Source organism: Trachurus trachurus (assembly GCF_905171665.1).
Source record: "Trachurus trachurus genome assembly, chromosome: 15".
Classification (NCBI taxonomy): domain Eukaryota; kingdom Metazoa; phylum Chordata; class Actinopteri; order Carangiformes; family Carangidae; genus Trachurus; species Trachurus trachurus.
The window spans coordinates 12,302,329-12,317,183 of record NC_139906.1 but is presented as its reverse complement, the minus strand read 5'-3'; the positions used below and the strand labels follow the sequence as shown (position 1 = coordinate 12,317,183).

At 40.6% G+C, this 14,855-nt stretch overlaps 1 protein-coding gene across 2 annotated transcripts; it reads right to left on the bottom strand.

Annotated features, from left to right (window-relative positions):
- Window positions 1–2,718: 2,718 nt before the first annotated feature.
- ubac2 (UBA domain containing 2) lies at window positions 2,719–11,048 on the bottom strand. Of its 2 annotated transcripts, none has more exons than XM_083987654.1 (10): window positions 10,865–11,048; window positions 9,781–9,905; window positions 9,008–9,127; window positions 8,483–8,589; window positions 7,854–7,977; window positions 7,676–7,723; window positions 6,170–6,278; window positions 5,093–5,235; window positions 4,808–4,954; window positions 2,719–4,526 (listed from the first exon to the last, which is right to left on the bottom strand). In XM_083987654.1, exons 1-10 carry the CDS (start codon window positions 10,893–10,895, stop codon window positions 4,419–4,421), a joined length of 1,062 nt encoding a protein of 353 aa, XP_083843780.1. In that variant the 5' UTR covers window positions 10,896–11,048; the 3' UTR covers window positions 2,719–4,418. The 2 variants fall into 2 exon arrangements, with proteins under 2 accessions (XP_083843780.1, XP_083843781.1); XM_083987655.1 differs by lacking the exon at window positions 2,719–4,526 and adding an exon at window positions 4,621–4,716.
- Window positions 11,049–14,855: the final 3,807 nt, after the last annotated feature.

The following is a 14,855-nucleotide window of genomic DNA, read 5'->3' as shown; positions in this document are numbered from 1 at the left end:
TCTGGGCTTGCATTTGGCTCCATGCCAGAAACATGACCTCACATGAATGATAATGTTGGCCTGGTGTCAGCTCAAGGTGTAAAAAAAACAACCGTGGGCTACACGTGACGATCTGTCAGCATGGTGCTCAGATCTTGTTCCACCCTCCCAGAGTCTGCTCTGTATTTTGACAGTTGAACTAAAGGAACATGACAAAACATGTGAGATAACAAACTTGAGAGCTGTGAGCTTATGCATGCATACTATGGATTTTTGTTATCTTCCAACAGCCAGGCTAATCTGTGGGCTAAGCTAAACAAAACCGACTGCTGGTGTAACTTTATTATTGGACAAACATAAGATCATTATCAATCTTATGATGTGAAATTGCCATTAACATGTGACATGAGGTCAATTAGCCCAAAATCAAAGTTAAAACTTTTCTCAAGAAGTGCAGGAGCAGAAACACAACAAACAGACACCACTTTGTTCCTGTACAGTGGTGGTACGTCATGGTATATTGGTACAGTAGGCCTTGTTAATAGAGCCACAGACGGCTAACCCGAGATGACAAATAGCCCCCCACACAACTGCTGATGCTTCAAGGCCACAGTCAGCTGTACTGTAAACGATAATGGCCTCCCTGCCAGAGAAGGAGAAACCCCCAGAACATACATCATCATTCTGACACTGTTGTTGCACACAGGGAAATGAAATACGAGTTTTGAACAGCAGGTTGAATATGAAATTATGCGGCATCACATGAGAATTGTCACGACCCATCAATATCAATATTTTACCCTAAATAAAAATGACTAAAACATCATCCTAAAGCTGGAAAAAATTAAAATCATTACCCCCAAACGAGGCATGATTAATGCTGCACATTAAGTGGGCATTTCACAAAAGAGTCCCCCGTAATGAGGTTGGTTGTCAGTGAAGTTTTTTTTTTCCTCAATCACTGTCTTTAATTAAACACTGAAACACAAAGAGACACACAGATATTAATCACTCCAGTTTAAGCTGCTTTTCAATTCAGCAGCCATTAAAAGTTGCGCCGCTTGACTGGATTCGACGTCAGCTGTGATCGGATTGAATTGTGTCACCGTGAACTCTTCAGACCCTTTAGAGAGAGAGAGAGAGCGAGAAAAAAAAAAGACCATATATTTCTGTTTCATGTGTCTGTGGGAGTTCAGATGAGATCTCAAGTGCCACGTCTCAAGCGCGAGATGAAAAAGAAAGCAAACTCAAAGTGTCATTTTGTCATCTGTGTTTAAGAGAATAGTTGGCAAACCATATGTTTTTGAATTCTTTGACTTGGAGGATGTGCATAATTTCTCTACATTGGTATTCAGCCACCCTGGAGCGAGACTGTCTGCTGGAGCTGTCTGTTCACTAGAATAATCAGAGCAGGTGGGTGTGGCAGAGGCACTAACGCAATAGACCTGAATCAATGTCTCCATCTAGTGACCAAAGGAAACTTAACATTAGAGCAGGCAGTTTTTTGACACCAGTGAAAAATCATGTTCATACTGCTTTAGAAAGGATTTTTGAGTATTTTACTGAGCAGTTTAACTCTTTTTTCTTCCAATTTTTAGATGACTGGTCCTCCATAGGCAAGAAATGTGTATGTATTACTGTCATTATGGAAATCTTTCAAACTGAAATGTGTTTGTTGTTTTGGTTTATTTTTCCAGATATTAACTGCATTTTCCTGTAATACACAAAGCATTATGCAAAATCAAAACTTTTCCCTTTCCCTTTTGAGGAATAGCATTTTTTCTTCCTTTTTCGTAATGAGCATCCAGTTTGTTTTTTTACCTACATAAGTTTTTTTTTTTTTTTACTTGCAGAAAGCTATGGGTACAGTTAGTTCATTCAGGAATAGTTTTTCGGTGGGCTACATTATTCTATGTTTGGATTCTGTTTAAAAGCATAAAAGGCTCTAACACAAGCCTTTGTCAGTCTGTGAGAAAAGACAGACTCGGACTAATGCACAAGCAGAAATGTCCTGTTTTATAAACACTGGTTTCCGCAGCAGAAATCAGGTAAGTGGTTACAGATCACTTACAAGGAAGTGACAAAACAAACAATGACAGTTGCTGTGGAGTTTAGAAAAAAGATGCTGGAAGATCCCCAAAAAGTGGTTCCAAAGTTTTTTGGCTTTTGACTGTTGAAACTGTTGAAAAAGGTTACATCTGTTACAGTAATGGACCCATCAATTTTAGGCGCCAGAACTGACAGACATTGAATAAGGAAACAAAACCACACACTATGATAATTCTCTGACCCCCTATTTGTGAATCATCAAAACTAGAGGGTGTCTGCATGACTTCCTCCACTTTCAGTGTTAGAATTTGGGGATATGAACAACAAACTGAAGAAATACTTAGTCAAAGCAGTATTTGAATTAATGGTATCAGGTTGTGATTGCTAATAATTACTTTATCCAAATATAACATGTGATTTATGTTCTCCATAAATCATACTCCTCCATTTAGTCCTCTTTAATTTGCTGAATGTCCTGTAGCCAAAGAGCATGATATTTTTTTTTTTTTTTTTTAAGAAATGCTGCCATTAACAACTTTAAAACTTCCAATTTCATGTTTGTCCCTCAAGGACTCATACATGTACAGTATAAGAGGCTCATCAGAGTGAATAACTCCTACGCAAGGCAAACAATTAGTCAGCAAGTTGATTTATTCCACAGGTCAAATATGATTCATTACAGTTCTTCAGAAAGTTGTCCATGCAACAACTCCCTCATCACACCCATAAACTATTATTCACTCTCAAAAATACATACACACAAATGACAGACTCATTTCAGTGGTCATATATTATCAATATTATTATGCACAAAATATAAAACTAGCATATTTCTTTGACATCAATACATAGTGGCTGCAATATTACTTCTCTTGCACAAAATGTCTGCACATGTATATACACAAAGTACTTCCTATGCAGTGCATAGTCTCCATAAATTTCTCTTGTCGTGATATTGCATAATAAATATCATCAGACTTGTAAGACTTGCCAAGATCCAGACACATGTGCTGGCAGAGAAAAAAAAAGGACTCAGTTAACTCAGTTAAGACAGAATAAATAAAACCTTGAGGAGTGTGTGCAAATGCATTTGAGAGCATGAAATGATGAAAGAGACAGACGGTCAAGGCTGTGAAACACGACCTCCTTGACAGGCTACTGTGCACCTGTGTGTAGGTGCACTAAATGTCTGTATATGTGTCATTAACAGAGGAAGCCGCCTCAGAGACCCTGAGATAACCCATCTGACCTGTATCCTGCCAAACAGCCCTGTCGGCTACAGACAGTGGACTTGCAGAGTTACAAAGGCGCCAAAACTGTTCAGCTCCAAAGAAATTTGGCACCTGCGGTAGCTGTCAATCAAGCTGACTGCTTTGTTAAAACATCTCAAGCAGGAAAGGGTTGAGCCCCGCTACTTCCATCAAACACTGCCAACATAAAGAAATAACATCTGTGTAATACAACCATGTTTTGCACGTTGTACCGTTCATGGATTCTTTAATCATTAATTCTCAAGTTGTAATCATGACCTCTGGTGGGATTAAACAGAACCTTTGAGCAGATGGTGCGTGCCTGTTTTCACTCCTATTGTCACAGCAAAAAATAAAAATGTGTCCAAAACCTGAACAATGTCTTAATGTTCTCTGATCCATTCTCTCTCAAAAAAAACAACAACCTTGTGGACCTTTTCTTTATCTTCTGTGTCATATGTATCATCTCTGACCAGTTATCAGGGTCTAAGATGCCGGATACACAACAGCCAGTAGAATGGCAGTACATTACAGTGGTACAGGTTATAGAAAACTATTTCACATAGCTATAAGTTAGTGTCCGTGTGGAGGGTCGGTGGGATTTCAGCTGATTTGTGTGTTTCAGCATCAGTTGTTTTAAAGAAATCTCGCATGTTCCTACCGTGTCCTCCACTGGACTGAAGACTCTGATGTGTTTAAGGTGTACTGTGATCCAGGCTCTGGCCTGTTTGGTTTCTGTGTATGTTTCATAGGAATCCCCTGGGAGTTAGAGGTCTAACTCGTCTGCCTTGAGCAATGATTGCCTGTTTCACACTACGATGACCATCAGCAAGAGATGACGCAAATGTCTCCCACTTTGTGCTTCACACTTCTTCATTAATCAGCCAGCGATCGGGCTCCGTTCAGGTCGGGTCAGCCTAACACTGCTTGGGGGAGCAGTGACACAGCAGATTAACTGTACAGATTTCTGTTGTCTTCTCTCCTAATCTCCATCACTCACTGTCATTTTCCCCAACATTTTGTCTCCGTTTTTTTTTTCCTTTTTGCTCCTCTGCTTTGGTTGCTTCTCTTCCTGCATCCTCGCTCTGTTCTCATTCACCTCTTGTTTTTCTCACTGAGCTCTCTCTCTGTCTCTCTCTCTCAGTGTTGCAAGAGGAAGTTGGTTGCCATGTTGATGTCGTTGTTTGAAGCTCTGAGGGCCTCAAGGGCATCGATCCTGGAGAAGCCCATTTCCACCAACCGTGCGACCTGTGGGACACGAGAGAAAACAAAACAAAAAGAGAAAACATCAACTAGGGAGACAGCAGCGGTAGATAAATCATCACCTGGGGAATATTTCATAAGGATTTCCTGCACAAAGTAAGGTGTAGGTTGGCTATAAACAAGTTGGGTCGACAGATTCTGAGTCATGCTGGTCATAAAACATGTGAGATGATATCTAGAAATAAGAGAAAGTGAATTAACACTGTGTGATAGCGTGAAGCTTCTTGTGTGTTAACATGTAAGGGAACACGGAGGCGAGCATCCACCTGCTCCTCTGCAACAGGAGAGTTGTCCAATAGCGGCGCCTGTGTGGATGGCTGTGTCTGCGCCTGGGGGCGGGGCTGCATCGGCGGTCGGTTCTGTCCTCTTTGTCTCAGGGAGGGAAACAACCTGGTCCACTGTAACAACCCAGGCTGCACACACACAGACACAGACACACACACACACAGGTATGAGGACGTTGCACAATTCATGGTTCATGGATTCATGTCATCTGATGCTTGTGAATTAATTTCTTGGATAAGTGCAGTGATAAGTTTGTGTCCATCTACCTGTGGCTGTTGTCTGGTATTCCTCCTGGCCTCGTTGTACTGGGCCAGCAGCAGCTGTTGGTCGAGCATGTCCATCCTCTGCTGCCTCTGGATGTCCAGCGTGGCACCCATGCCCAGAGGTGTCTCACTGGTTGGCTGAGAGCCTGGATGACCACAGATGTTAATAACACATTGATGGGCAGATTAAAAAAAATGTAATACAGTATTTAAGATATGTATATCAATGGGTATGCGAATCTGTTCCAGGTAAAAAGCATAAAAATATTTTGTCTTATCATTTCCAGCATTTCACAGCGATGCCCTATCTTCTAAACATAGAAACATAACAAATACCAAACCAGCTCACCGTGAGCACTGGCTCCGGTTAAGTTTTCGGGACGAATGTGGGAAGCCAAAGCTGTTCAGTGCAGACTATTTTCAGACTGTTAAACACTCTTTCACAGCTGAGAGGCTTTAAATGACCGTGTAGGACATTAGAAATTGGAGAGGTGGAGCTGTTTAAGGCATGACATTTAATGTAAACAACCTTTTAAGTGAATGTTTTCCAGAGAAGAAAGTAATGTGTGCAGTCGAGCAAAAAAAACACATCTTCAGTCATTCAGAAACTACTTTTCTTAATGAATACTGTGTGCTTTTATACTACTATTTCATGATGGCATCGTTGACCCAGAAGTCCCCCCCTCCGATTTGTGAGACAGGAGGAATGGCGTCTATAAAATTATGAACGCGAGTTACTTTGGCTAATTAGCCTAATTGTAAGTGTAGCAAATGGCCACAAAAATCTCATAAGACAAATTGAATCTGGAAAAACAGGATGACTTTTAAAATAGCTGATTATTTCATCCTTCACTTAACTCTTCCTCCAGGTTTTTTTTTAACAGAAAAGAATTTAAAAAAATGGAAATTTTGCATATGTACATTAATGCATCATGTTCAAATGCCTTAAAACGGATTTTATGTTATTATTTGTCAGTCAGACAGAGTGACAACAACTCTGTGTCTGGACGTGCAACACTGGGCACTGTCAAAAGGATTTGCCCAGGATTTGTGTAGGTGATTACTAACGGCTAGACTCACTTGAGAAGAGCGGCTCCAACATGTACCGTCCAATACGAGACACCCAGGCAGGTACGAAGAGGAGCTTCTGTAACCGCAGCACATTGGAGTGGTACAGTGCGCCTGAGATCTGAAAAACACATCCACAAAAAACACGTATATAGTAATGAAATCAGCTTTACTGTGTAGGTAAATCCATAGTATACCACAGAGCAACATGATCCAAAACTCAGAGATATCAAAACTGTCAGGCTTCATACACATTTTAGCCAACACATTTCCATGATTTGGCAGCAAATCATCATCTTGATAGCTGTACTTTCAGATATTGTCCCACCCTCTATTAAATACAAAACCAGGCTCCCACATGCTTGGGTTTTACACCACTGACTTGTATCATCAGAACAAACATGTGCTGTGATTTTCAGCCTTGTATCTATAATATTTAGCCTACCCTTTACAGCAGGGAGTGGGACAATACCTTACAGCTGAGAATATGTCAGGTATTGTCCTCCCTCTATTAAATATAAAAGGAGGGCTGAAAGGAAGGCTGAAAAGGCACAGGACACATCTGTTCTGTCCGGAAATATGTGCTTCTCTTCTATAAAACACATTCTACATCTCGAAGGCGACGTCTTTCCACATACGTACTTCCTTCTCCTTTCAAACGGAGCAGAGCTCCGTGGGAAACAGTAGGAGAGGCAGGAGGAATACATGAAAAATCAAGCGAGTCGCACATAATACGCGCCACTTTAGGTTGTGAGCGCACATGACGTGCATCTACATCGGCAGTAATGGGTTTGTGCGCGCTGCCTCCCCCATATTAGATATGTAAAACGTTTCACTGCATAACACACAGCTTAGCTTTCGATCCGAAATAAAAGTCTTCATAGTCTACTGCACCTTGCAACGCACGTCACACCTGACCTGACGAGAACAGTGGCTGACTGATCGGATCAATGCGTGAGATTTGTCGATATAACATTTTTATTTATCAATTTTAAATCAACTGCGTAGGCTGTTATTAATAAGTGAGAACAATTTCATGACTTTTCCAAATCTTTTGGGGTATACTTAAGTTTCCAAGACTTTTCCAGACCTTTTCAAATTCCATGACTTTTCAAGGTTTTTTCAAAACGTACATACCCTGCCTGTGTTGAATAAGATTGAAAAGAACACTTATCGTCATTATTGATTCATCTGGGTTTTTTTTTATTCGTGTATGATCATTTTGATGCTAAATAAATAGCACCACCTGCTGCCAGGATTGTTTACTCTCTTTACCATACTGGTTTTGGGGATGTATGGGGAGTTGGTTGGTCTGCAGGTTTGACTTTAACGGTGAAGTTGTCCTTGGTTTAAAGAAAAGTTTGAGAAACACTGCTCTTGAGCACACTGTTTTGATTCTCTGGCCCTTCCCATGTCCTGCAACTCCTCCAGCCATAAATCACTTAGTGCAGTTTTAATTATCGGTACTCCTCTTAGATACACAGAAATGATTAATTAATGAAGAATTTGGCTACTCACCAGTCCACTGAGTGCAAGAAGCCACATGAAGGGGCTGGAAGTCAACAGCTGGGGGAGGGAAGGAAAGAAGAAACAATGAAAATCAGACTAGTCGGTGGAATTTATTTAAACTCTGGAGGGCAATAAGAGACAAATATATACACACACACAGCCACACCAGCAGAACATGGGCTTATACCTGCAAGCCTACGATGTAGACCAGAGACTTGTTGGTGATGTGGATGTGACCCAGGACCTGGGTGACTGGCATTCTGGGGATGGACAGGTAGAAAGGCACAAACAGAGAGAAGACTGGAGCGAGCCTGTGAGAGGAGAGGTGTAGAGGTAAAGAGGGTGGAAATAAAACGCACAAATACAGACACAGAGAGAAACAAAAAAATATGAATAATTCAAATTTATCAGTGTAATTATCAGATTGTGTTCTATGCAAGAAGGAAAGGTAATGTTGAGTTTGGTGTGCTCAGCTTTTGGAGAAGGTGACTTTCAGTTTTTCTGAATAACAACTAGTCAATTCATTAAATTTCTTAACATGTTTGTCTCAGTGGACAGACAGTGTGCTGCTGTCACAGTCCAACACCAGGTAAATACCGTGTACACAAATAAAATATGGGCCGGGGATTAGGAAATGAAAAAACACTGAGGGATTACATGGTGATATGTTTTTACACTTTAGTGTCATGGTTTAAATATTTTCTAATGCTTCACAGACCTAACCGAATACAAGACTATCTCTTAATTGCAGAATCCTTTGGGACTATAAGAGTGACAAAGCAAAGCACTGTGGATAATAGTGACCAAACTACTCACAGTCCTGCAGGCAGTTCCTCAACTTCATAGTCAAACAGAAACTGGAAGGCCTGGGCCAACAGGAAGTCCATTAGCGCAGATAGACACCAAGTGCCCAACAGGAAGGACTGTAATTAAGAGGTGCCCCGTATATAATAGTTAGTGCAACACAAACCTAGAAACACAGTCAGTGTCAAATGTCAGCCACGCAGCAAGTTCATGAAAACTGCTTTGTGCCAGATGAGGAAGTTACTTTAAGTATTATCTTCCCGAAAACACTACAAAGGTGAAACTCATACTGATTCTTGTTGAGGATCGTATTTAAAATCCTGTTGGGAAAAGTTCTTAATTTTTCTTTTGTGCATGAATGCAACTTGAGTGGAAACAACCCACAAACAAATCCAAGTGTGAGAAATTTGGCACATCAAATCAATTCAGTCCAGATTTTGGGGCATTGTAGCTCAGTGATGAATACGAGCTATAGTTTATTAAGCTCGTCCTCTGTCTCTGTATCTCTATCCATTCATCAGTGGATGTGGTACTTACAGCAAACTTCCTGGTGCCAAATCTCCGCTCAAAGATTCTGAAGTTATAAATGAGCAGGCTGCTACAAAAGGAGTCCTTCACGTCTAGACAGACCAACCTGCCACACAACAACCTCCACACCTGCAGCACCAGGGAGAGCAGAATTATACACATTATGACTTTGCATAGTGTCTCTTGTAAGTAACACAGTACATATATGCTATCCAATGTCATATCTCACAAATTAGACCGACAAAGAACTGCTAGATTATAATACTGAGTCATTTTCACAACAATTTGACAAATTAATATTATGTCAAGGTCCATTTAAAAGCTTTTTTCAACTTTCAACTGCATCTCATGGCCAACATCAGGTAACAGAACAGCTTCAGGCATCTTTATTCAGTATAACTGGGAACTTTGGTCATATGATGACATGAGTAAGCCTCTGACTCCGTCCCTGTTAATGCTGTTACTAGTTTTCTTCTGGTAATCACAAACATACTAGATCACACTGCACTGCATTGACTTTCTCTGTTGTCATGTAATTAAAGCTCCTTAGGTTACAATGGTCACACAATGATAACAGTACCAGTACTATAATGATTAGTCAGTAACAAATCTTCATTCACTGATGAATGAGATGCAGCTGAAACCTCCACTAAAACCTAGTGCTTGGACATAAAGTGAGTCAAAAGTGAACCTTGATGCTCTATATTTTAACAGATTTTATGTTTTAAAAACATGTCCACTGATGTCGCTCACTAACACAGACACAGACAGTGGAGACATACCTGGTGCTGGTGGGTGACAGCCTGTAGGTTGTATACAAACAGATCTTGGTACTGTGGCAGCAGCAGGAGCATCACAGTCAGCCCATTGAGCACCAGGAGGAGGCCTTTAGACAGAGGAGCCTTATCTGTGCACAACACCAGGAGTGTAAAGTACTGTAAGTGCTTTTATTTATTTACAAATTAATATAGTATATGAGTAATAACAACTTAATACCCCTGTATGTGATAACAGGACCTGTTTTGATTACTTGTTAACTGTTAACTGGTTTCAGATGGGCCTCTTCTCTGCCTGTTTTTAAATCCACCTCTTCTCCTTGGCCTTTGACCCCCAGTAAGATGTTGATTTTATTTTATTTTTATCTTATCTTATTGTTTATGTTGTATGGCTATTATTTTAACCCATGTTGTATGCTTTTTAATCTATTTTATCTGCATTTATATGTAATTTTTTTGCCTTATGTGAGCTGTGATGTCTTTTATTTCTTATGCTTTTTATTTATTATGCAGCACTTTGGTCCACTGGGTTAGGGTTGGATAGGACTGGATTAACTTCCCTGACTACCTATACTGTACATGTAGACTCTATTTAAAATAGCCTACAGGGTTTTTAAATGAGATGATGATGAGAGTATTTGTACAGCAGTCGCTGATCTGACTACTTCCTTCACCCCTGAGGAAGAAGTGTCACTGTCTTGACTACGCCTGTGTTGAAAAGTGAGTTTCATTAACACAAGCTAATGTAAATGTCCTGTATATAATGTAATGTGATGTATTGTAATAATGTAATGTATGTAATGTCCTCCTCCTCCACAACACGGAATTAGCTAGGTAACAAGATCACAAGATGCCCTTTCTGGTATATTTCGGTTATTTTTATAACGATGACACCTTAGCTAAGCAAACCGGCTAAATTGGGAAAGCAAAGCGTGTGTTATTTATTAACTAAAGAGGGAAAACCCTGGCTTGGAGTAAATGAATGACAGCGCAATGCTAACAGCGGCTAACTTAGCTGACAGCAGCAGCCGAGAGACTAGAGGGCTGCGACATCCTGGTTCAGGTTTATCGGGTAAAAGCGGACACTTACACAGGCCCCGAGAGCCGGTGGTGGTAAACATGGCGTCCGGACGAGTTACTGGATCCAGACGGAGACCGTAAATCCCAAGTCAAGGCAAAACCAACACTAAAGCACCGAAATAAAGTTGGGGTGAGGGTCCATGCTGTGAGGAGAAAGAGACAGGGGAGGGGAAGGGGGAAGGAGGAATGTCCTAACTACGGCAACCCGTCAGGACCAAAAAGTGTCTTTTCGCAGACCAGTGAAATTAGAGGAAATGTGACCCGTAGAGGGCGCTGTTGTTCCGCGGTGGAGGACGTGATGAGGATCCCTGGATGTTGTTTTTTACTGATAAAGTTACATAAACGACTCATTTCCTCGGAGAGACTCGTTAATATTGACAAGCAAAACATTTTAAAGTTCAAAAATGTGATAAGCAATTAATGGGATCAGTTGTTGAGTCTTCCATTCACAATTTTCCGTTTATTATGTGCTACCAATTTCCTAATAGGTAGTACAGGATCAAAAACTAATTATGAGTAGGAAAATAATAATAGAAAAATATAAAAGTTGATCATTAAAAAAATGACAATAATCAGTGGTGTTCAAGGACCCAGCTCAGGTTATCTGTTTAGGCCTATGATACCACAATGTAGTGAAGGTAAAGTCATGCATTTAAAATCTAACTTAACTTAACTTGGACCAAAATATACTGAGAGGAGTCAGAATGGCCCATTTCAGAACAATGCACTGAATATTATATCATTAGATTGTAATTAGTGATGAATTAGTACATCACTTTAACGTTGCAGCTGGTAAAGGTTAGGCTAATTTTAATCAGGCCTACTTTACAAACTGCAGAATAGCCTAGGCCTATATAAAAGGAAAGGGAGTGTCTGGAAATATCTGAATCTGAGGGAGCTGGCCTCTGGATGCACTTAAAGTAATTTTTTAACTGGCTTGAAGGCAGGTGGATGTTTTGGTTGATTCATTTGCCCCAGTTTGACCCCTGATGCTGATGACTTATAATGAATATTTGATCTTTTTTCCCCCCGATATTTTATTTTCATTGTGAATTGTTAGATGGCTGTCTGCAGTCCTGTTAAGTGTAGGTTACTGCTTCCCATCTTGGCTAGAGTGTTCTTATTAAGAAAGAAAAAAAAAGTCTCAGTTTTTCACACTTTCTGGATGAATAAAAGTTTTTTTTTTTTTTAATCATTCATAATAATTGTAAATGCAGTTATGTTGATATGTTATTATCATACTTTATTTGTTGAATCTATTATTCTTGTTTTATAAGTAGCCTACCTCAAAACTGTGCTTGAGTAAATGTTATGCTACTGATAATAAATACATAAGATAAATAGCTTAAAGGAACAAATGCATTTATTCAGTAAAAATAGAACCATGAGAGAACTGAGGAGTAAATTATTTTAAGCAAAAAAAAAAAAAGTTTCACATCCACACAGCAACATCAAGAGGGTCATCTCTGGTCCGTAATCCAGGTTGAACGGCCGCGGCACCCCTGCAGCTGCGACTTAGTGTCTTGCTCACAGGCATTTCAGCAGGGCAGCTGCTGCAGCCAGATGATCCTCCTGATGAAGGGCAGCCTCCTCACACACGACGCCATCCTCCCGGTGTCTCACGCACCTCAAACGGGGAATAATCCAGCTCCTGAAGCACTGGTTTAATCACGTCTGATTTTTAGCCTTGTCAACTATGACCATTTGCTCAGTATGTAAAATGTGTTTATGGGTTGGATATGCTATACAAGCAGCGCGGGGAGTGTTTCATGTCTCGAAGCCATGTGGTCAGCTTTCTGACAGAGTGGTAACAGCGTTAATTATCCTTGGGGCCTTGAGCAGGATGTGGCTGCACAAAGTCCAGTTTAATGACTTTTTCTTATGGTCCTCTGGCCTTATGCACACTGTGTCATATCTTGTCAAGGTCCAGACTTCCTTTGCAGAGGCCCTGCTTTGTCTTACACTACAGGCTGCCAGTTTTATTCACATCAAACTGTGTGTACCTTCATGCCTGGCTGTGATTGCTCCTGAGCCAATTGATCCAATGCTTATGTTACTTCCAAATACATTTGAAAAGATATGGCGAACAGCTGTCTAATAGTGTTGCATTTCCCCATCATCCACAGATGCAGTAGCGTGTTAGTTCCCATTGGTTAGTTCCCACCCATTAGGTCTATTTGGCTGCCGGTGGTCAGATGTGACTGCAAAGCAGAGCTCAGGAACAGCTTGCTAATTGTGTTTCAGACCTTCTCTGTCACTGATGTAGGAGTGAGGTCTAAAAAGGTTGCTTTGCCCCTGTTCTCAATCAAAGATAATCAGATTAAACAGCGCAGAGATGTGTGTATGCGTATGTGTGTGTGTGTGTGTGTGTTTGTGTGTGCTTACCAATAAAGAGACTCCAGATTTGGAGACAGCCTTGACTCCTGCTGTTTGCTTTGTTCATTAAGAGGAGATGAGCAGATGGTTTGCTGGTCTGTTGTGCAGTACACACATGCGGGCACACACTCCTAGAAACACACATGCATGCAAATACACGTACACACGCATACACACACATGCATGCTCCGTCCTGTCACCTTAGCTTTATCCTCCATTTATCTTTTCCATTACACATCTCTCAGCAGGACAATGCTACTCGGTGAATTGTCAGGGATGTGTGCATGTGTGTGTGTGTGTGTGTGTGTGTGTGTGTGTGTGTGTGTGTGTGTGTGTGTGTGTGTGTGTGACAGAGAGTTACTCAGAAGCGTGGAAGTGGAGTGTTGCTGAATGAAGTCACAAACCTTTTTAGTCAAGACAGCCTCTGAGGTGGTCATCTGAAAAGCTGATGACTCATTCACACATTCATTTACGCGAATCGTTGCTATTCACTTGTCACCGACTCTGTATTCAGGAAGAATTGCTTATAACAGCGGTATTGTTTTAGTCCTGCATCACAGCTTATCTGCCTGTGTCCAGGAAATGGCACGCTGCACATTCAGACAAGGTTGCATGAGCAAAATCTGGCCCAGCGCAAAGATTTATTTTGGCACAACAAATGGATTCAGAACAATGTGAAATATACATTGTTATTTTGGACTTAGGAAAACTTAATATTGCCTGCCAGTGAGCATCTTCCTTTTCTCTGAGGGGAAATTATTTGCTTCAGATATGCTCAACAACATCTTGATCACTGACCCCGGACGTAATTTATTCCATATTCACTCTTTTTATCCTCTGCATTAGCTGAGGAACACTTGGTTTTCACGTCTAAAGCTACACACTCTGTGCTAAAACTACACTGTATCTTTATAAGTATAGTTTTTCAAATTCAAGTTTAACTACAATTGATTTTGATATTTACAATGCTTAATCCAAAATGTATAAGAAGATATTATTCATAAGAAGATATTATTCCTTAGTTGAATTAGATATTGTTCCACCTCCTACCATAGTAAGATTATAAAAGTGACAAATGTACATGCTGAAAAAATACAGTTTCTTTTTTTTAATCATTCTTCGTCTCTTTCTTGTCTTGTCTCAACTATTTATTGATGAAAGTTTTGCTTTAAAAGTTTCCAACCCTCCTCTGTCCTGAGGGGAAACCATGATAAAGATGAGAGCAGCCACTGAGCAGCAGCGGCAGCGGCGCATCGTCAACATCTTTCACTAAAGGACAGCTTACATGTGACCCTGCTCAGCACCTTCCTGTCTGTCTGTCAATACTTACGTGCATGTTTTTGGAGATGGAGCACGAATCAATGTCACACCACTCCCCTCCACCCTCATATATGTATAGACATGCAAGCACATGGTCCTCCCCCTCCTACACACACGCACAAAACAAATCTCAAGGGTTTACTGTATCACAGAATGCACCACCATTGTGTTTGTCACAAAGAACCAATAAACTATGATAGAAATCCACATTTCTGAAGAGTACGATGTATTTCAGAGGGATCAATGAACCTATTCACATAGAAAAACAATTAAACAAATGATGCATTCAGGGACTTGTGGAAAAA

What these genes read in the sequence shown, in the direction of transcription:
- ubac2 (XM_083987654.1), bottom strand. Translation starts at nt 10,895, where the DNA reads ATGTTTACCACCACCGGCTCTCGGGGCCTGT. An exon ending in CACCGGCTCTCGGGGCCTGT is followed by an intron (nt 9,906 to 10,864) that starts GTAAGTGTCCGC and finishes TGTTGTGCACAG; the next exon opens with ATAAGGCTCCTCTGTCTAAA. An exon ending in GTTGGAGCCGCTCTTCTCAA is followed by an intron (nt 5,236 to 6,169) that starts GTGAGTCTAGCC and finishes GTGGTCATCCAG; the next exon opens with GCTCTCAGCCAACCAGTGAG.